We start from the raw sequence: 21,452 nt of genomic DNA on the forward strand, positions 1-21,452 counted from the left end.
TTAAAAGATTATTGAATTAATTTAAGCCCAAAAATCTAGTTTACGAAAATAGCGTTTTAAAAAAAACCTAACACACTTTAGATTAATAGCAATGCTTGCATTTTTTTTTTAATGTATTAAACATTGCCTCGGTGTAGCAGTGCAAGTAAGGGAGAAAGTGAAACTGATTATAATCAAACCATGAAAGTGACTGCTGCTGTTGGGTGTCTGCTGTATACCGAGAATGTCCCTGGTATAGTCTGAATCTGTTCTCCTGGTGCTGGAGTCGACATGGGTGCTTCCACTACCAAACCCAGTATGAACAGAGCAAGTTGCACCACAGTTTGCTCCTTTCTGCTCATGCTTGGCACCATGTCAGACTTGGTGGGCTTATCACACAATAATTTTTTCCTGTGCCTCTCTTTGTGTGAGGATACTATGCTCCTTCCTGAGCTCCTACCCCATTGTTCAGAGCAGCCCTTTTTGATGCCCCAGTGTCACTTTCCCTACGGATATCTTTGAAGTTGCCTATCTGCCTGAGGGACCGCTGGACAATACAGGCCTGCCCATTAGACAGGTCTTGAAGCATAGCTCTTCTGGAGCCAATGCCACCTTCATGGATCATTCCAGAAGAAAAAGCTTCAGCCTCACATCTTGCAACTTGAAGTCGTTGCAAAGAAAGATAGGCAGACCAAGCACCTGCAAGGGATATGGGATTCTCCCAGGCAGAATAGGCACTTGCTATGTGAATCTTTCAGGAGGATTAGCCCTCAAACTTCCACACGTAGTAAGCAGGAACCTAGCTGATGTCCAACCTGCAAGACTTAGCTCAAGATAAACAACAAACCCTCTAAGAATGAGGAGCACAGGGTACATGTGCACCCCTGTACTCTGCTAGTCAAGAAAAATCCAGTCTTGCTGTGACACATGGCTAGAAAGGGTAAAACATCCTGCAAAATAAATAACCCTCAAAAGACATGCAGGGAGATAATGTTTGTGTTTTTGCGCATTTACGTATGTATGAGTAGGGTCAACAATGTAATCAACAGTCCCTGTCTATGCTGCATTCTGATAATTCAAAGGTCAAAAGAACATCCTAGCACTTAAATGAATTGTAAACACGGGATATCTCAGTATTCATCTCTCTTTAAAATATATAGCAAATAATCTTCGAATGATGGAGGAACAAGCAAATTGCCTTATGTTAATTCTATAGCTAAATATCGGTGATGGACCTCCTTCAAAGTGATCCTAATTACCTTTTGTTCCCTGGGGAACTCTAACTTGTCAAAGAGAACATAAAATTGTATAAAATATCCTTGGGTCCTGATTCTGTCATCTCAGATCTACTTAGGCTTCATCAGGGAAAGTTGGAGTCACAAGACTCAGGCCCCTGGTATGCCCTGAATATGATATTTGGACATTGGACTATAACCTATGGACTATAACCTATGAACTATTTCTAAAAACTATTTGCAACTACAATGCTCACCCTCTCTGCTATGAATTTGCACCTAAATGAACTGAACTCATGTCTGTATGTATATTGATCTTTTAACCATACTCTCTCTTTTGTTTTTTAAGAAATTTTAGTTTAGTTAATAAGAATTGGCTGTAGTGTGTAATTGGGTAAGATCTGAAACATTCATTAATGTGTTCATTAATCCTTTGGGATTGGTAGAACCTTTTATTTTTTATGATGAAATAAAATGTTCAGAAATCATCATATTTGACTTAGATACCTGGATGGAGGCCTGAGGCTGGATCACTTTAAGGGAACTGTGTTGTTTGGACTTCTGAGTAACCAGTAAGGTAATAAAGAAGCTGTTTTATGCTGGAGTGGTAAATCTAAGTATTGGAATATCCACCAGCTTTATGGTGATTGTCCCATTCTTTGCAGTTCACCCTAATTGACTGACCATAACCAGCCCCCACTGAGACACTGGTCACATCTGCACACAAACTGCATGCACACCTATAGTGGGACACATATGTGAAGAAAACATTAAGGAAGTTTTTTCTAAAAACCTTATTGGTATCTATAAGGGTCTTTTCAACAAGGGAGAAACTGACTGGTTCACAGAAAAATAAAGGAACTGACTGTATACCAAGTACCATTAGATGTACAAATTAAACACAGAAAAACCTGAAAAAAATATCTGATAAGATTACTGAGCTTGAAAGAAGTACAGTGCTCCTGTAATTATAGTAGGTAAAAAACTTCAGACAGCAATGTGTTTTTTCAAGTTGACAGTGTCCCTTTAAACCACAGGCTTTTCACTTCACACTTATGACATAAGTGGTTACCGTATTTATCGGCGTATAACACGCACAGGCGTATAACACGCACCTTCATTTTAAGGGGGAAATTTCAGGAAAAAAACTTACCGGTAAATTTCAAATAAAGCTCCGGGCCCAGCAGAGGCAGCTGACCTGAGCCTGGAGTTTGCGGCCCCGCCCCCTCCCCACGTGGCTCTGAGCGGGAAAGAGCTCAGCCCCCTCCGGAGCCATGCGGCTGCTGCGCTGTGAGCCGGGTCGGGGCGGGGGGGGGCTCGGGCCCGCGCCGCTCGGGTCTCAGGGGGTGGGGGCTCGGGCCCGCGCCGCTCGGGTCTCGGGGGGTGGGGGCTCGGGCCGCGGGCCGGGTCTCGGGGGGTGGGGGCTTGGGCCGCGCCGCTCGGGTCTCGGGGGATGGGGGCTCGGGCCGGGTCTCGGGGGGTGGGGGCTCAGGCCCGGGCCGCTCGGGTCTCGGGGGGTGGGGGCTCGGGCCCGCGCCGCTCGGGTCTGGGGGGGTGGGGGCTCGGGCCCGCGCCGCTCGGGTCTCGGGGGGTGGGGGCTCGGGCCGCGGGCCGGGTCTCGGGGGGTGGGGGCTCGGGCCCGCGCCGCTCGGGTCTCGGGGGGTGGGGGCTAGGGCCGCGGGCCGGGTCTCGGGGGGTGGGGGCTGGGGCCGCGGGCCGGGTCTCGGGGGTGGGGGCTCGGGCCGCGCCGCTCGGGGGGTGGGGGCTCGGGCCGCGGGCCGGGTCTCGGGGGGTGGGCGCTCGGGCCGGGTCTCGGGGGGTGGGGGCTCAGGCCGCGGGCCGGGTCTCGGGGGGTGGGGGCTCAGGCCGCGCCGCTCGGGTCTCGGGGGGTGGGGGCTCGGGCCGCGGGCCGGGTCTCGGGGGGTGGGGGCTCGGGCCGCGGGCCGGGTCTCGCGGGGTGGGGGCTTGGGCGGCGCCGCTAGGGTCGCGGGGGGGGGGGGCACGGGCCGCGGGCCGGGTCTCGGGGGGTGGGGGCTCAGGCCGCGGGCCGGGTCTCGGGGGTGGTGGGGGCTCGGGCCGCGCCGCTCGGGTCTCGGGGGGTGGGGGCTCGGGCCGCGGGCCGGGTCTCGGGGGGTGGGGGCTCAGGCCGCGGGCCGGGTCTCGGGGGGTGGGGTCTCGGGCCCGCGCCGCTCGGGTCTCGGGGGGTGGGGGCTCGGGCCGCGCGGGCCGGGTCTCGGGGGCTGGGGGCTCGGGCCGCGGGCCGGGTCTCGGGGGATGGGGGCTCGGGCCGCGCCGCTCGGGTCTCGGGGGGTGAGGGCTCGGGCCGAGGGCCGGGTCTCGGGGGGTGGGGGAGCTGGCCGCTGCCCGGGTCTCGGGGGATGGGGGCTCGGGCCGCGCCGCTCGGGTCTCGGGGGGTGGGGGCTCGGGCCGCGGGCCGGGTCTCGGGGGATGGGGGCTCGGGCCGCGGGCCGGGTCTCGGGGGGTGGGGGCTCGGGCCCGCGCCGCTCGGGTCTCGGGGGGTGGGGGCTCGGGCCGCGGGCCGGGTCTCGGGGGGTGGGGGCTTGGGCCGCGCCGCTGGGGGGGACGGGGGCTAGGGCCGCGCTGCTCGGGAGCCTAGAGCCGGCCCTGGGTACATGGTTATATCGGCGTATAACACGCACACATCATTTGCCCCCTATTTTCAGGGGAAAAAAGTGCGTGTTATACGCCGATAAATACGGTATATCATCTTGGAAAAAGTTCTTGTTGATCTGACCATAAACTATTCCTGTGATTGGATATAATTACTTTTTCATGTTTTTGTAAAGAAAATGAAGTGCAAAGGAAAAGATATTAGTGTTTTTATAAGAATGTATCTTAAAAAAAAAAAATCATGGAAGCAGCAAGTCAAAACAAGAATATATTTGGGACCCACCAGCTTCTGCTGAGGCTTTTTAAAAACTTGCTTGTCAGGCACAATATAGTCTCTCTCGTAAAAAGCATGAAGTAGCAGGAACTCATTACGCTCCGATCGACCACCCATCATTGTCCTTGACTATAGGGGGGAAAAAAAAACAAAACAGAAGAATTCAAAACAAACTAGAGAAAGCAAAATACTGATGCACAAAAATGAATTAAGACCGATTTCAACCAGATACAGTCTTCTCACATGCTTTTTTTTTTTTTTTTTAAAAGCACGAAGTAAATATCCATCGTCAAGTTTATGTAATTTTGTTTGTGGGGATTTTGCACCATACGTAAACAGGTTTGCCCAATGATTCAACCATGTGTCCATTTTCACCTAAAATACTTTCAAAGTAAAAACTCTCTAATGTCAGAGGAAAAAAATCCCATGGAGGTCATCTAAATTTGAATGTACTCCAACTAATAGTTTTCATCTCTTTGAAGGACAAAGGATGCACATTCTTCACAGTGCATAGTTAAGGAATTTACAAGCACTGACTCAGACTGAGCATTCATCATACCAAACACAGAAAGCACACGGCAATAGTTGCTTTTTAGATGAAGGGAAAGAAAACAAATTACCATAACATTCCCAGAGATGTTTGTAATCTGCAGGGCTAGCGGAAGAACATTCAGCTCACACATGATTTGCAGAATGAATCTGGCATCTGTCCAGGTGTTCTCCAGCATGTACAGTAAGTGAGACGAATCACTGGGAAGAGAGAGGGAGAATGGCAAGTTTAAACCTGAAACATGTCGGTATGAATTTTGCAGAAGAGTAGGCCTAAATTCTGTATCATGGCTCTAAAAATCTCTGCCGTGTACCTGTGCCAAATTATGAAGCAAACTCATTTAGTTGCAAATAGTAATTCAAGATTAATAGAATAAACAATGTACCTAAAGTAACATTTTCACAATGTATCTATTTGAATGAAGAAAGCCATTATCAGCAGCACTGTTCTGAGAAACAGTGTTTGGAAAATACTTTTAAGATGAAAAACGCTAAGTATTAGTACTCTGCTACTCAATCGCACACCTGCCCGATAAACCAAGTACAAAATTATATATACACCTCTAGCCTGATATAACACGAATTTGGATATAACGCGGTAAAGTAGTGCTCCGGGGGGGCAGGGCTGTACACTCCAGTAGATCAAAGCAAGTTCGATATAACGCGGTTTCACCTATAACGCAGTAAGATTTTTTGGCTCCCGAGGACAGAGTTATATCGGGGTAGAGGTGTATATAGACAAACTAAATTAAATTAAATGCTGCTCCATTCCCCAACACAGAACTGTGTAAAAAAAAAAAAACCTGAGCATTATACCTGTACATATTTCTTATCTCTTCTGGTGGAATTGTTACCCTCTCGGTTTTCAAAATCTGATGGACCAGTTCAGATAAATGGTAGCTCTTGCAGCGAATTAATTCCTTTGCTGAAATTTCCACATCACAGATCATCCGACCACAGGCTGCATTCCTTTCAGCAAAGCCGCCTCGGCCCTTATCCATGTAAAAAACAAAACCATCACATACTCAAATATACGTATACGGGGCTTCATCCAAAGGCCACTCAAAGCAGTTGGAATCTCCCATTTAAATCAATGGATCTTGGATCAGGTCCTAAAGGAATTTTAGATATATTTCAGCAAAGCCTGTGGATATGAAGGACTGAGCACATGACTCCCTTTAATAGCTAAGACCCAATCCTGCAAACCCTTGCATGTGCTTAATTTTGTTATTATGTAGCCCCACTGAAATTTTACAACGCTCAGTAACAAAATTCAGCACATGCAAAAGGGTTTGCAGGATCAGGAAACTAAGAATGAATGTCTGGCATGGAATCTGAATCTTTTTTTTTATTTTTAAAGACCATAATTTTTGCATGCTAACAAGCAGTTTAGTATTTGACAGCACAAAAAGTCATAACAATCACAGCGGAGGAGAACAAAAACACATTGGTGGGGAAAGACAGAGAATGAAGTGGACACAAAAAAGTATCAGCAGCGTGCGGTAAAGGGAAGAAGAAAGAGAGAAGATAAACAAAAACGAATGTTTAACTTATAAAGTGGAATTTTTGCTATCAATTTAATTACCGGTAAATATTTTAATGGTCTTTATAGCTAATAAGACAAAAATAACTCCTCCCCTTAAAAAAAATGTCAATTGTCTTTCCCCTACCTTTTCCAATTTCAAAGAGAATGTCTATGTAGGAGGAGGAAATTCCTTATAAAAAAGAGACATTAAAGCGCTGAAGTGTTTTGTGGTTGAGATGAAAATAGAAAAAAGCACAGGCCTCTAAAAGAAAAAAAGCTATGTAAGAGGGGGGTGCTGTAGTTAAGTATTCAGAATGTCATGTTCTCAGAATAAGAACGTAATAAAACTAGTGAAATATAATTTAACTACTCTCTATGGGATGATTCACCAGTCAATCCAAGCCACATTTTCCCCTCATTATACAGTTGCACTAGACAAAAAGACAAAGACATCTTTTCTCTATTACAGTTATTAATCTGTCATTGCCACCATCTAGTTAAGAAATGTAAACTAAATTTGCCTAACTTGAAAATTAGTTTAGCTTATTACTGTAATAAAATAGTCATACAAACATTCATTATGTCTGAACTGGGATGCAAGAAATCCAACATGACCAACAGTCAAAATACATCAGAGGCATTCAAAATACATTAGCTAAATTAATTCATTTTAATCACATGCAACGCAAGAACTTGAGAGACTTAAGCAATATTTTACCCCAAGCTTTGGCATGATGGACCTCCTCAGTCGACCTATCTTGGACCAGTGAGGGACTTTGCTCACATTAATTCTCTGCAGCAGCACTTCCAGATCAAAGCCATAAATATTATGACCCTTGCCACAAAAAGAAAGCAACAGAAAAAGGTTATAACAAATGCAAATTAAAGGACTTACTTTCATGTGTTTAGAATTCCTTTGCCCTTTTGTATTTTTTTTTTAAATCTAATTGATGGCATCATCAGCATACCTCTTATTGGAAGCCCTTACTTCTAAGGGAATTTATTCATCAGCAGTACTCATTAGTCCTGACATTAACAACACTGCTCAGCAGAATACTGAAATAAACTTTGTTTCATTATAATTGGCTCTCAGTTCATACAGGTTCTTTCAATTTAATTCTCATGCCTCACAGCTAATGACAGATCTCAATTTAAATTCTCTATTTAACCACATGTGAAGACATGTTTAAATAATTCCTTCTCCCTCCACTCATAAAACCCTTCAACTACTAATGTAAGTCATATATTCAGGGTATCCTAGTAATACCATATTCAATGTATCATGGTACATAAAGGCAGAGTTCTGACACATTTAAATCAAACACCGCTAAACAATGCCTTTTAATCTAGCACCATCTGTTCCCTGAAGGTACCAGCCCCAATCCTCAGATGAAACCAGAAAGAACACAGCACAACTCAGGAAGTGGGAGTGCAGAAGTATTTTTAAAGACCCCTTTCTGCTCCTGAAGAAGGGTCATTGTGCACCAGGCTGAAGTCAATGGGAACTGCAGGTGCTTAGCTCTGAAAAAATCAGGCCACTCAATTACCTAACTTGGGGTATCCAAAATTTTGAAGTGTTAATCTCAGCATTTTCACTGACAGAGTCTTTCCACAACAATTATAAAAACTACTAGGGAGGTACATGGATATTTGTTGCCAGCCATTATTAATTTTGCCAGCACTGCCCACTTCAGTAATTTGGTTATCCTTCCATCCTATTTACTCATTATTATTTTTTATTTATTTTATTTTTTTTTATAAAAAGTCAGCTCTATGTTATTCAAAAAGAGTTTCAAAAACAATTTAAGGCTACTCAGTAAAGTACACTCACTAATAATTAAAAATATCCTAACCATTTAAAAGGAAATGAATCATTAAAGTAAAAATAAAAATCTCACATTTCCCATATAAAGCATTTATCAAGTACAAAGAAAAGTTTATTTTGTGGCAATAAGCCTAACTGACCAATGGATTTTTTAAAAATATATTTTGTCTTGATTTTGGTATCAAACTATCCAAATGACATTAACAGAAATTACATGAGTATTTGGACAGACGATGAATAGACCCATTAAGTATCAATATTCCACCTTCTCTGGTAAACCCGAAAGTTTTTTTTTAAATTAAGGAAGGTCATTATGGTTTCAATAATATTTAAAGTGATAAGGACTACAACATAGTCCTGAAGAGCAATTCAATATCATATGTGTAAGTATGTATACCTGCTCTATTTTATAACCATTAAAGCAAGTTAAAATCATGATGCAGAGTGAAATAAATGTAAAAGCTTTAAGGACACAAAGAAACCAAGAATTAAGTTAACATCTGCCCAGTCAACATATTTTTTTAGTTTATATCTATTAAAGTCAAGTTAATAGCTACTCACGACAATAATATCTGGGTCAATTTTGTGAATCTTCGCAAGGAAAAAACCCAGCAATGTCCTTTCTGTTGCAGCAATCTCTACGTTACAATTCTAAGAGGAGCAAAAGGGAGAGCTTGGTTTCAATGACCCAATCAATACTAAAAGTATAAAACAAAAACCCTCTCCCTCACTCACGAGTTACAAGACTACAACAAACACTGCAGAGTTTTTTCCTTCATAATTGAAGCCTTCTTGTTCTCATGCACATGGCTACAGAAAGCTTTTCTCACATACCGTTTTCTGTTTCGCTTTTTGGGTTCAAGTGTTTCAAGAATCTTGTTAGGAGTCAGGAACAGCAAGACAGTGCTACATATGATATACATAACATTTGCCCACAGGCTTAATATCACACACAAAAAAAAGAGTAGGTTACATTTTTGTTCTGCCAAACTTTTTAGTGCCTCTTTAAAAATGAAAAGAGGATTTTTTTCAAGAAATTTTGATGGACTTTATGCACAAGAAAATGAGAGTCCAACACAGGGGCAGGCAAACTTTTTGGCCTGAGGGCTGCATCCGGCTGCCAAAATTGTATGGACGGCGGGTTAGGGGAGGCTGTGCCTCCCCAAACAGCCAGGCATGGCCCAGCCCTCACCCCGTATCTGACCCCCCCCCCCTGCTTCTCGCTCCTTGACACCCCCCCCGGGACTCCTGCACCATCCCCCCTCCCTCTGGTCCCTGTCCCATGATGCGCCACCCCACCCCCAACCGCCAGGACTCCTGCCCCATCCAACCACCCCTTCTCCCTGTCCCCTGACCGCCCCCAGAACTCTTCCCCCTTCTTTCCTTCCTGGCTGTCCCCCCACCCCCCACCCCGGGACTCCTGTCCCCATTCAACCCCTCTATTGCCCGCCCTCTGACCGTACCAACCCCTATCCACACCCCCGCCCCCTGACAACCACCCTGAACTCCCCTGCCCTCTATGCAACGCCCCCACCCCCCCACTCCCTGCCCCCTTACCGTGCTGCCTGGAGCACTGGTGGCTGGCGGCTCTACAGCCGCACTGCCCAGAGCAGCAGGACAGGCAGCCATGCTGCCCGGCTGGAGCCAGCCACGCCATTGCACAACACAGAGCCCTGGCTCTGCAGCTGCACTGCCCCAGGAGCTTGCAGCCCCGCCGCCCAGAGCATTGTGCCAGCAGCGCAGTGAGCTGAGTTTGCGGGGGAAGGGGAATAGCAGGGGAGAGGCCAGGGGCTAGCATCCCGGGGCAGGAGCTTAGGGGCCAGGCAGGAGGGTCCCGCAAGCCAGACGTGGCCCGTGGGCTGTAGTTTGCCCACCTCTGGTCTAACACAACCAGCTTGAAATAAGTATAACAAAATAAAATACAATGTAAAACTGCCCCACAAAGCTCTGCCGATGTACCTCAAATCTTATCTGTAACATTCTTCCTGAACCTTTTGAACTGCCAACTGTGCCAAATTATATGACAGTTTTGTAATATAAGTACTGACAGATCAGCAGATATGTTTTCAAAGATGATGTAAAGTAAAGATTTGAATGTACATTTACAGAGACAAAAGCTAGCGCTGTAAACTGCTCCATCCAAAACTCTTCTACCACAATTCAAAGGCAGTATCTCAAAAGGCATTCTATTCTGAATGCTAAGAAAAAAAAGTTACCTTGCTTTTAATGATTTCTTTGAAGTCATAAGGGAAAATACAATCATTTGGTTTGGAAATAACTGCAAAAGAAATAAGTGGTTTGGTCTCATTTGAGCATATGGTATGAAAAACAATGTCATTTGTTAGAAGTTGGGGGGGTTTTTTGGTAAGAATATCTTTTTAATTTAAGAGTCTTGGGATCAATGGGTCTGGAAGAAATGCAGCCTTATCTTATTATATAGTAACTGTATGCTTGGCACTGTACAAGAGACAAAATGAAATCAAGTCCATGCCAAGACTCAACAACTGAATTAAAATGAAGCTATCTACTATAAAACTAAATTCAAGAGTTTAAACTTGATTAAAATGATAGTTTTCTGGGCTGGAAATTGACGAGTCACTAAGCCAGAACACATAAACAGAAGACAATCTAATCTAACATCTTGCTTTTAACAGGGACATCTATAAAAAAAAAATCTCAGCTACGTTTAAAGAAATTTAAACTCTACCATGGCTTTTGAGTTAAAAGTATATGGATTTTATGTTTTTCAGAGTGGCATTTAGTTTAAAAGAAATTAGCAATAAATAAATCCAATAAAAGTAAAACTATTAGATGTAGGGTTGGCAGAATTAGATTTTTTAAATAATTGATAGATAAAAATAGTTTATTTTTAAGCATTTTTTTCTAAATGTTCACAGTTATGGAAAATTATGGGAGGAATCAGGAAAAAAGAGGAGGGGCAGGCAAAATGATTTAATGGTAGATGTTGAGATTCAAAAAGTTAAAGCTTTGTAACTGTTAAAACAAATTGTCGACATCCCGTGTTAAAATATACAAATTAATATCCATAAATCATACTCTATTAAGTTCCCAAGCAGTATTTTTCTTACTTTGTCTACCTGTAAATTTTGATCATCATCGATGGAAATATTTTTTCATCATTTGCGTGAGTGGTGAAATTGATATTTATAAACCTTTATCAATAAAAATCTAATCCTTTCAAACCTAAACCCTAATTATAAGTCATTAGCCGTTCTCAAACTGTGCCATGGTAGCACTTGCAGTTCACATTCTAGCTCCTCTATGGGCCTCCAAAACTCTACATGACTATCAATTGAAATCTGGGGCTACGTAAAGGCATTCTGGGTTGATAATCCAGTTGACCACACCCACATGTTCAGCTGTGCATCTTTTAAGTTTTCATATTACTGCCTTGAGATCTCAACTCAGCCTTTTAAAAAGGAGTTCAACTGAAGCTATTGCTGGCCTGCTTCTAGCTGAACTTTTACTTTAAAAGACTGAACCGTTTTTAAATTAAATAATAGTATCTTTTTTTTTTTAAAAAGCAACAAGCAAGAAGAGAAAGAGAGGCAGAGGATATTTGGAGGGAGGTTACTTTGCCTTCATAGACAAACCCTAAAGATTTCTACCAAATAAATGTCATAGCAACTAAGTTTAAAAACAGGGAGGAAACCGTGGAGTAGTGAAAAAAGATCCACACACCTCACCTAATTAGCTCTCTCCCCACCACCACTCAGGCATCATCCATTACTACTTACAGACTGTGGGGAAAGGACTGTTCACATATAAATTATTGCTTGCATTTCTCTCCAATAAAATTGCTCTACCCATAACTTGGTCCAATTACTCACCACAGAAGTGTGTCTGGAAAGGAGGCTGAGGAGGTGCTTTATCCAAACAAAATTTTTGATGGACTAGAGCTGCAACAGCCATGACCTACACCAAGAAATGAGAAATACTATGATAATATGCATCTGCATATTTACATCAGGTTAACAGTATCAAATTGCCTTTATCCCTCCACTTGCTTTTGAACAGCCTTCTCCAATTATTCCTTTTTTTAAAAAGGCAATTGCCTACTTCAAGTGAATTTCAACTGCAAATTGCTGAAGTTTTCAACATTGTTTATTGATCGTAAGTAGCACAAGCTACCAGTCAAGAAATACTACTACTGGATTTTGATATCAAATACAGAACCAGGTGGAGAGAGGCAACCCTGCTTCATGAAGAATTTTGGTATTTCAAGATTGAGTTTTCTTCTGATTTGGAACAAAACTCCAAAATGTTGACGTTTTCTGCAAATAGGAAATGAAGCACCAAGGAATGGGGGACAGAGCCTGTGGTCCCCAACCCTGGGACACTCTGATAGGATGACTGCCTGGAACCCTGGGGTGCCGAAGAGGCACAAGCTCTCAGCTCACTGAGGAGCCAGAAGCCTGGAAAGAGCAGGCTCTTCAGCAAGGCACTAGACCAGCAGCTGAGGATGCAGGCAGGCAAACTGGCAGATTCCGTTGGAACCTGCTCTCCGCAGAATGTTTCAGTTTTGGTGAATTGACCAAACTCTGACAAAAAACGTTTTGCTGGAATGCTTCTGACCAGCTTTAATAAAAGAGTTTGTTGGAAACAATTGTCTGTATAAATAATCTGTGACGTTACATATAATCCATACTGGTATCTTGTACTACAGGCTAGTAGGTCAGTATTAGCTTTAGCTTTTTTGAAACTTTATTCTTGTTAGTGCAAGTTTTAGAAAGTAACACAGTGAGGCCAACTTGTTAACATGTTTAAAATATAAAAAGTTTAAAGCATTTAATTACAGTGGGTAGTCTAAAGCAGTGGTGGGCAACCTATGGTCCACGGGCTGCACATGGCTCGTCAGGGTAATCTGCTGGCAGGCCGCGAGACAGTGTTTAAATTGACCACCCACAGGCACGGCAGCCCGCAGCTCCCAGTGGCCGCGGTTCACCGTTCCCAGCCAATGGCAGCTGCAGGAAGCAGCGTGGGCCGCAGAGACGTGCTGGACGTCGGTTCCCACAGCTCCCATTGGCCAGGAACAGCAAACCACAGCCAGTGGGAGCTGCAGGCAGCCATGCCTGTGGACAGTCAACGTAAACACTGTCTTGCGGCCCACCAGTGGATTACCCTGATGGGCCACGTGCGGCCTGTGGGCCACAGGTTGCCCACCTCTGGATTTGGAACAAAACTCCAAAATGTTGACTGCTGTGGTTTTCTATCTTGATGAATAAATCCACTGCTGTGGTTTTCTATCTTGATGAATAAAAAGTGGCAGCAGCACAATAGCTAGTATGCGAGTTTAAATCTGTTTCCTATTATGCTTTAAAAATGTATCAGAGGTAATCCTTTATTTTAATCAGAATATGTAACATGTAAAAGCCATGTTACTGGGTATATATAATCTGTTGTGTGTTTCTTTAAAAGAAAAAGATTTATTTCGTCTACTATAACCAAAGATTGCATTTTGAGGTGTTTTCCATAAAAAAAAAAAACAAAATTTTATATACAAACTGAGACCCTGATCTTGTAATGAGCTCTGAGCAGATGGATACATCAGATTATAGAGGGGTTCACCTGCACAGATCTCATTGCAGAATCAGATCCACAGAATCAGGTCTATTGCAGACATTTGGCTGGTGAAGTTCTTCCAGTTACTAATTCTTACTTAGCATATGCCATACCAAAAAAAAAAAAAAAAAAAATTAAACATCACCAAAGCTGATGATTTACCTCATGCTGGTGAGTCTTCACATTCTGAATTGTCCTCATGCTGAGAGACATGATCACAAGAGGAGGAGGAGGAAGATCTTTAACTACATTCACCAAGTCAGGTTTCAGTGCCGTTGCCTCCACCTTACACCAACTGACTGACTGACTCAAGGGCTCTGTGGAAACAAATGAGCCACTTAAAAGAACGATAAGGTCATGATGGGGGGAAGGGGAGGAAATGGTTACCTTACAATAACTGGTTCTCCAATTTGTTTTGTCCATGCGAATCCCTCTAAGTACACCTGAGAGATGAAAATCATCCAAAAGCAGCATCTGTTTGTGCCCTGCATGTCCTTGTGTCCCCTAACCAAGGGCAGAGAAGCCATAACCATCAGTCAGTTCCCTTGCTCATTCAGAATAATCATTTAAGGGAGATTCTGAAAAACCAGGGAAGAAGGGCAGGTTGCAGGATCCACACCAACAAAATATCCTGAAAAAACACAGTTACTATAAGGTAAGTAACTGTTTTTCATTCTTTGAACATTTGTCTATGTGGATACCACCTCTAGGTGACTGGAAAGCAGTGCCCTATCTGGAAGGTCGGATTGAGGAGTACACACTACCTCTAACTAGCTATTTTAACACTGCCCTCCCAAATTTGGCATCTGCTCTTGCAGCCACGTCAAGGACATAATGTTTAACAAAAGTGAGGGGACTACTTCAAATGGCTGCCTTGCAGTTCTGAGATAATGGGGATACTTCCTCATCTGCTAAAGCCTGAGCGCTAGTCAAATGACCTGTGGTATTTAGAGGAAAAGAAACATCAGCCAGATGACAGAAGAATGAAATACACTAGGTGATCCATTTAAATATTCTCTGGGGAAAAAATGGCACGTCCTCTGGAACCACTACTTATAACAACAAAAAAGACAGGGGCATTGTTTATAATGGGCTTTGTCCTAGTCAGGTAGCATAGCAAGACCCTCAATACAGCTAAAATATGACGTTTCTTCTCCTCTCAGTTCACTGACCCTTCTGTCTGACATAGTGGGGATGATAAAAAGCTGTCTTGAGAGTAAGGTGGTATAGAGTATTCAGAAGAGGGTTCAAAGGGAGGCCTCAAAGGACAATATTATGATCCCATTTGGGAGGTGGCTCCGTAAATCAGTGGGAAGAAACACTTAAAAATCTGGATGCAATAGTATGGGATAAAAACTAACATGACTCAGGGTGGGTGGCATGCCAGAATTTCTGCAAGGTGGGGCTGTAATTGAACTGAATGAGAATCCAGAAAAATGTAGATGGATGATATAATCAAGGATCTTGGTAACAGGAACCTCCAACGGATCAAGGTTGCGCTGGGCTGCCCCAAAAGAAAATCTTTCCACCTCCAAGTAGATTTTTCATTACTCATTAGGGACTCCTGCATCACCATAGGATTTCTCATACATATAACAGTCTCTGTCTGTGCCTCTTAGCTTGGATGTTGGCTGGTTATCAAGTGTAACAATTTCAAGTGTGGGGTCAATGTGACCTTTGTTTGGACAAAGATCCTATTTTTTCCCTCACAGTAAGGAAACATCAGGCATCTTTTTTTAAAGTTCCACCTTCTCTACGCCTCCGAGGAGAAGCAGGGAGGCCGCTAATTCTTTCAGCTGGTTTTCAGGAGAAGGGTCACCGCAGATGGATGGGGGAGAGGAGGCAGAGACTGGAATTTCATAGCCTACCTATAGAAGAGGACTTCTAGCACCCATTTATTGTTGGCTATTCCAGTCCAAATATGACAAAACAGGAAAAGATGGCATCCAAAGATAGGGTTCAGGGATGGTTCTAGTCTGGCTAGGTTATGACTCTTGACCTTTATGTCAAACATGCTGTCTCAATGAAGTCACAGTGGCTGGTGACTGCAGCAGGTGGCCTCCTTTGAGGACACATGGGTTTCATCCTCAGAGGATAATCAGGAGGCCATTGTTGAGAATAGGTGGACTCAGATTGAAATCTCTGGGGATTTATACCATGGCCCTGATATGCAAGTTGTTCAGATGTGAATGTGGCTTTGGAGTCTTTCAAGGAACGCAGCAAGACTTCGTCTGATCAACTGCAAAATAAGTCTGCCCTCTCAAAGGGCAATTCCTTTAAGTGTTATGTATCTCCTTTGTGATGCCTGACACTTCAAGCCATAAAGCCTCTCCACTATAGCTGCCATAAGCCACACATCAAGCTGCAGTATCAAAAACGTCCATAGCCACTTGGAGAGATGATTTTGCCACCAGTTGCCATTCAAAGATTACAGACTTTAGTTCCTCCTTAGCTTCTGGAGGAAGCTTGTTCACAGAGGAAGATAACTTGGTCCCATGCCAAAAAATCATACTTCGTGAACAATGCTTAGTAATTGCTATGAGTAGTTGGAGCAAAGTGCAGGAGTAAGCTTTCCTTCAAACGAGATCAAGCTTTCTGGAAACTTATCTTCAGAAGTAGCATGTGGTAGGCCAGGCTGCCTAGCTTTCTCCTATGCCACAGGGACTACCAAAGACACAGGGGTCAGAGGTATACAGGATGGTTCGAAAGCCCCTCTCTGAAAACTTAATATCTTTTTTCCCCCCCACTTGCTTTGCAGCTGGGCGAGGATATCAGGGCCCTGGTATCTTTAGCTGGCTCCAAAATGCCTTCATTTATAGGCCTTGCTAAACTGCCCAAAAGATGAGGAAAGCAAATAACTGATGGGCCTTTTCCACAATCACTGATGTCTCAATCTCCAAAGTACCAACAACTCAAGATACTAGGTCTTGAAAAGTTCTGAAATCATCTGGAGCTGGTATGAGGGCAAAAGAGCCTGCCTTTTCAGGACATGATGATGATGGGTCTGTGGGAGAAGTTGAAAGGTACCAGTCCAGTGGTTCAGGACCTAATTCCTCTTTATCCACTCCCATCCCTGAGAACTTCCGTGGGAGGTCTTGAAACTTGAGGCCACAGGAGAATGCGACAATCAGGAAGGAGACCCACATCTAAAAGCAGCCTAGTAAGCCTAAACAGACATAGCTGGAAAGTTGTATGAATATGGTTAACCAGGTTAGTTAGGATACAGTTGGCTGGGTCCCTGCCATCCATATGGTGGGTAAGCTGGGGCTCTGAAATGAGGGATTCTGGTCTGGAGGAATGAATTATCTCCTGATCTTGGAGAGTGATGAGGTGAAGGCTCCCAGCGGCACTGGATGGAGAAGAAAGTATGGTCAGGAAAAGGTCTCCTCTATCTGCAGTGCTGATCTCTCAGGCAATGTCTGTACCAGGAGCTTAGACATTTGAGTCAGTGCCAGATGATGCACACTCAGAAGAAAAAACTGGTATAGGAAAAGAGAACTTCCATCACATAGAATCATAGAATTCAAGATCAGAAGGGACCATTATGATCATCTAGTCTGACCTCATGCAAGATGCAGGCCACATAAGCCGATCCACCCACTCCTGAAATAATTCTCTCCCTTGACTCTGCTGTTGAATGCTCCAAATCATGATTTAAAGACTTCTAGTAGCAGATAATCTACCAGCAAGCGACCCCTGCCCCATGCTTCGGAGGAAGGCAAAAAACCTCCAGGGCCACTGCCAATCTACCCTGGAGGAAAATTCCTTCCCGACCCCAAATATGGCGATCAGCTGAACCCCGAGCATGCAGGCAAGACTCTCCAGCCAGACCCTCTGGAAAAAGGCTAACAATATCCTATCATTGACCCTTTGTACTAATTACCATTGTGGCATGTTATTGACCTATTGACTAAACCCGTTATCCTATCATACCATCCCCTCCATAAACTTATCTAGCTTAATCTTAAAGTCATGGAGATCCTTTGCCCCCACTGTTTCCCTCGGTAGGCTGTTCCAGAATTGCACTCCTCTGATGGTTAGAAACCTTCGTCTAATTTCAAGCCTAAATTTCCTGACTGACAATTTATATCCGTTTGTCCTCGTGTCCACATTAGCACTGAGCTGAAATAATTCCTATCCTTCCCTGGTATTTATCCCTCTGATATATTTAAAGAGTGCAATCATATCTCCTCTTATCCTTCTTTTGGTTAAGGAAAACAAACCGAGCTCCTCAAGTCTCCTTTCATACGACAGGCTTTCCATTCCTCGGATCATTCTAGTGGCCCTTCTTTGTACCCGTTCCAGTTTGATTTCATCCTTCTTAAACATGGGAGACCAAAACTGCACACAATACTCCAAATGAGGTCTCACCAACGCCTTATATAACGGGACTAGCACCTCCTTATCTCTACTAGAAATACCTCGCCTAATGCATCCCAAGACCGCATTAGCTTTTTTAGCGGCCACATCACATTGCCTACTCATAGTCATCCTACGATCAACCAGGACTCCTAGGTCCTTCTCCTCCTCCGTTACTTCCAACTGGTGCGTCCCCAGCTTATAACTAAAATTCCTGTTAGTCATCCCTAAATGCATAACCTTACACTTCTCACTATTGTATTTCATCCTGTTACTAATACTCCAGTTTACAAGGTCATCCAAATCTCCCTGGAGGATATCACGATCCTTTTCCGAATTGGCAATACCTCCCAACTTTGTGTCATCCGCAAACTTTATCAGCCCACTCCTACTTTTGGTTCCGAGGTCAGTGATAAATAGATTGAATAAAATCGGATCCAAAACCGAACCTTGAGGAACTCCACTGGTAACCCCCCTCCAACCCGACAGATCACCCTTCAATACGACCCTCTGCAGTCTCCCCTTTAACCAGCTCCTTATCCACCTCTGGATTTTCATTTCGATCCCCATCTTTTCCAATTTAACCAGTAATTCCTCATGCGGTACCGTATCAAACGCCTTACTGAAATCAAGATATATTAGATCCACCGCATTTCCCTTGTCTAAAAAATCTGTTACTTTCTCAAAGAAGTAGATCAGGTAGGTTTGGCACGATCTACCTTTCGTAAAACCATGCTGTAATTTGTCCCAATTGCCATCGGCCTCAAGGTCCGTAACCACTCTCCCCTTTAAAATTTTTTCCATGACTTTGCATACTACAGATGTTAAACTAACAGGCCTTTAGTTACCCTGGTCACTTTTTTTCCCCTTCTTGAATATAGGAACTATATTAGCTAAACTCCAGTCAAACGGTACTGTTGCATCACACTCGAGCAGGAACAGAGCCCAAGCAGAGAGAGAGAGAGAGACAGCGTGTGTGTATATGCATATGCCTCTTTATTCATTTCCCAGCATGCTCTTATATACAAGATGGTGGCTAATTGATTAATCAAATCAACACAGCTGCAGCTGTAACCCATAGGGTAATTATCCTACACACCTGTATCCTATTTACAATTAGCTGGCCAATGAGAACAAGCCCAAGGCCAGTCCTTCACACACAACTCCCAGCATAATCAGCTCAGTATCTCACATTCTAATCCCACATCTCCCCCCTCTATTCAAAATAAAGAAGAGGGAAAGGAAAAGAGGATAAAAAACATTCACAAAACATTTCCAACTTATAACAACATAACACCACAATCTATCTTAGTCTTGTCCAAGAAGTTTAAATTATCATAATAAATATTATGGTGAAAAACTAAAGAACAATAATGTTTAAAACAGATAGGTGCAGGTCCTCAGCTGGTGTAAAATAACACCAGCTGAGGATCTGCCTCAGAGCCTTCAAATAAAATCACAATACACGACCACTAAATAATCTGTTCACAAGCCAAAAATTAAAACCTATATAACCATGCAATCATTAACATATAACCGCAAAAACACCAAACAAACAAAGACAAAATACAACAAACAAGTGATGTGAATTTTACAGGATTCCCCCCTCTCTGTTTTGCCAAAGCATTCCTCAGATGTCAGGCGATCAAACTGACACTGAGGATGGGGGGGGTATTCCCCCTTCTCTGTTAAAAACACATCACTTAACAACAACAACAACAATTCTGGCCAGAAGACATCACAAGACAAAACAAAAAACACAAAACATAACTCTTAATAATAATAATTGCATGGTACACTAAACACAAAATTTCTTAAGCAAGTGATAGAATTGTAAAAACTAAAAAGCAGTTATAGCTTTAACTCTCCAATATAGCTTCTCTAGCACAATTTTCAAAACAATATCTTGAGAAGCACAAATAAAAACAGTAAACAAGTTGGACATTCTGTAGTGAGTGTGTCATAAGAATCAAATCTGTAAGGCAATTTCTATAAAAAACATCACATACTGATTTAAAGGCAGCTGCAAAGCAGTCTGAGTTAACTCCCAAGTCTTAAAAATTTAAAAACAAAACAAAAAACCTTTCCATTTAGCAACACTGTTCTCTTATTAAAACTGAGTTCTTATATATTTTAACATGCACTCAATGGCACAGAGATAGTGTTTTCTTTAGAAGGAAAGGCAGCTGTTCATGCTTGAAGAGAACTCCTACTAAAGTTCTGCAGCTGCCTGAGAGACCTTGATCTTCTCCACCCCCGCCTCCAGCTTGATTTCAAAGTTCCAAGCTCCTCCTTGTTTCACAGCATGGAGTCTAGAGGACTCTGGTAATTGTAGGGGAAGTAACAATCCCACATGATGATCTCCCGGGCAGTCTTAAGGATCTCAACACTTGCTGTGCTCAATGTCCTGGAAATCAACATCATTAACTGGTAAGACCTGGTCTCCCTCCTGCAGCCTGCCCCGCTCCGCGATGCATATCTTCCGCTTCCACAGCGGTTTCCATGGCAACTGCTCTGCCCTTTCTGCGACTTATAGCCGCTCTTCCCTGGGCTCAGCCTCCCTTTTAACTGCTCTGCCCTTCTTTTGCGACTTATAGCCGCCCTTCTTCTCCGCGACTTATAGCCGCCGCTTATCTCTGCGACTTATAGCCGCCCTTCTTCCCTGCGACTTATAGCCGCTCTTCCCTGGGCTCCCTTTTCAGACGCCCTGCAGCTTGCCGCTCACCACTGAGTTCAGGTGCGCCTCCTTTCTTTTTGGGACTTCCTGCGGCTCCTAGCCACGCAACACTGAACTCAGGTGCGCCTCTTTTCGGACGCCCTGCGGCCGCTGCTTCGACTCTGAGCTCAGGTGCGCCTCCTTTCTTATTGGGCTTTCTTGCGGCTCCTAGCCACGCAACACTGAGCTCAGGCACGTCTCCTTTTTCTCAGGCCATCGGCATCAATGCCTGCAGCTTCTCCGCCATTTGTTGCATCACATCGGGGTCACCATTTGTTGCATCACACTCGAGCAGGAACAGAGCCCAAGCAGAGAGAGAGAGAGAGAGACAGCGTGTGTGTATATGCATATGCCTCTTTATTCATTTCCCAGCATGCTCTTATATACAAGATGGTGGCTAATTGATTAATCAAATCAACACAGCTGCAGCTGTAACCCATAGGGTAATTATCCTACACACCTGTATCCTATTTACAATTAGCTGGCCAATGAGAACAAGCCCAAGGCCAGTCCTTCACACACAACTCCCAGCATAATCAGCTCAGTATCTCACATTCTAATCCCACACGGTACAACCCCCGAGTTTAGAGATTTATTAAAAATCATCACTAACGGGCTTGTAATTTCACTCGCCAATTCCCTTAATATTCTAGGATGAAGATTATCCAGGCCCCCCGATTTACTTCCGTTAAGCTGTTCAAGTTTGGCTTCCACCTCAGATACCGTAATGTCTTCCCCCATATCTCCATTCCCATCAGTCCCTCTATCACTATTCC

General features: G+C 43.8%; 1 protein-coding gene across 6 annotated transcripts in view; it reads right to left on the reverse strand.

The window, feature by feature from the left end:
• Positions 1 to 21,452, reverse strand: part of POLA1 (DNA polymerase alpha 1, catalytic subunit) — a 350,282-nt gene that overhangs the window by 287,459 nt on the left and 41,371 nt on the right. For all 6 annotated transcript variants that reach the window (XM_045006207.1, XM_045006127.1, XM_045006369.1 and 3 more), the window contains exons 15-22: positions 13,764 to 13,918; positions 11,870 to 11,954; positions 10,235 to 10,296; positions 8,580 to 8,669; positions 6,912 to 7,028; positions 5,485 to 5,660; positions 4,740 to 4,869; positions 4,129 to 4,248 (exon numbers count right to left, since the gene is read on the reverse strand). In XM_045006207.1, coding sequence (XP_044862142.1) covers positions 4,129 to 4,248; positions 4,740 to 4,869; positions 5,485 to 5,660; positions 6,912 to 7,028; positions 8,580 to 8,669; positions 10,235 to 10,296; positions 11,870 to 11,954; positions 13,764 to 13,918 — 935 coding nt within the window. The remainder of the gene's footprint in view (positions 1 to 4,128; positions 4,249 to 4,739; positions 4,870 to 5,484; positions 5,661 to 6,911; positions 7,029 to 8,579; positions 8,670 to 10,234; positions 10,297 to 11,869; positions 11,955 to 13,763; positions 13,919 to 21,452) is intronic.

Source organism: Mauremys mutica, chromosome 1 (assembly GCF_020497125.1).
Source record: "Mauremys mutica isolate MM-2020 ecotype Southern chromosome 1, ASM2049712v1, whole genome shotgun sequence".
Classification (NCBI taxonomy): Eukaryota; Metazoa; Chordata; order Testudines; family Geoemydidae; genus Mauremys; species Mauremys mutica.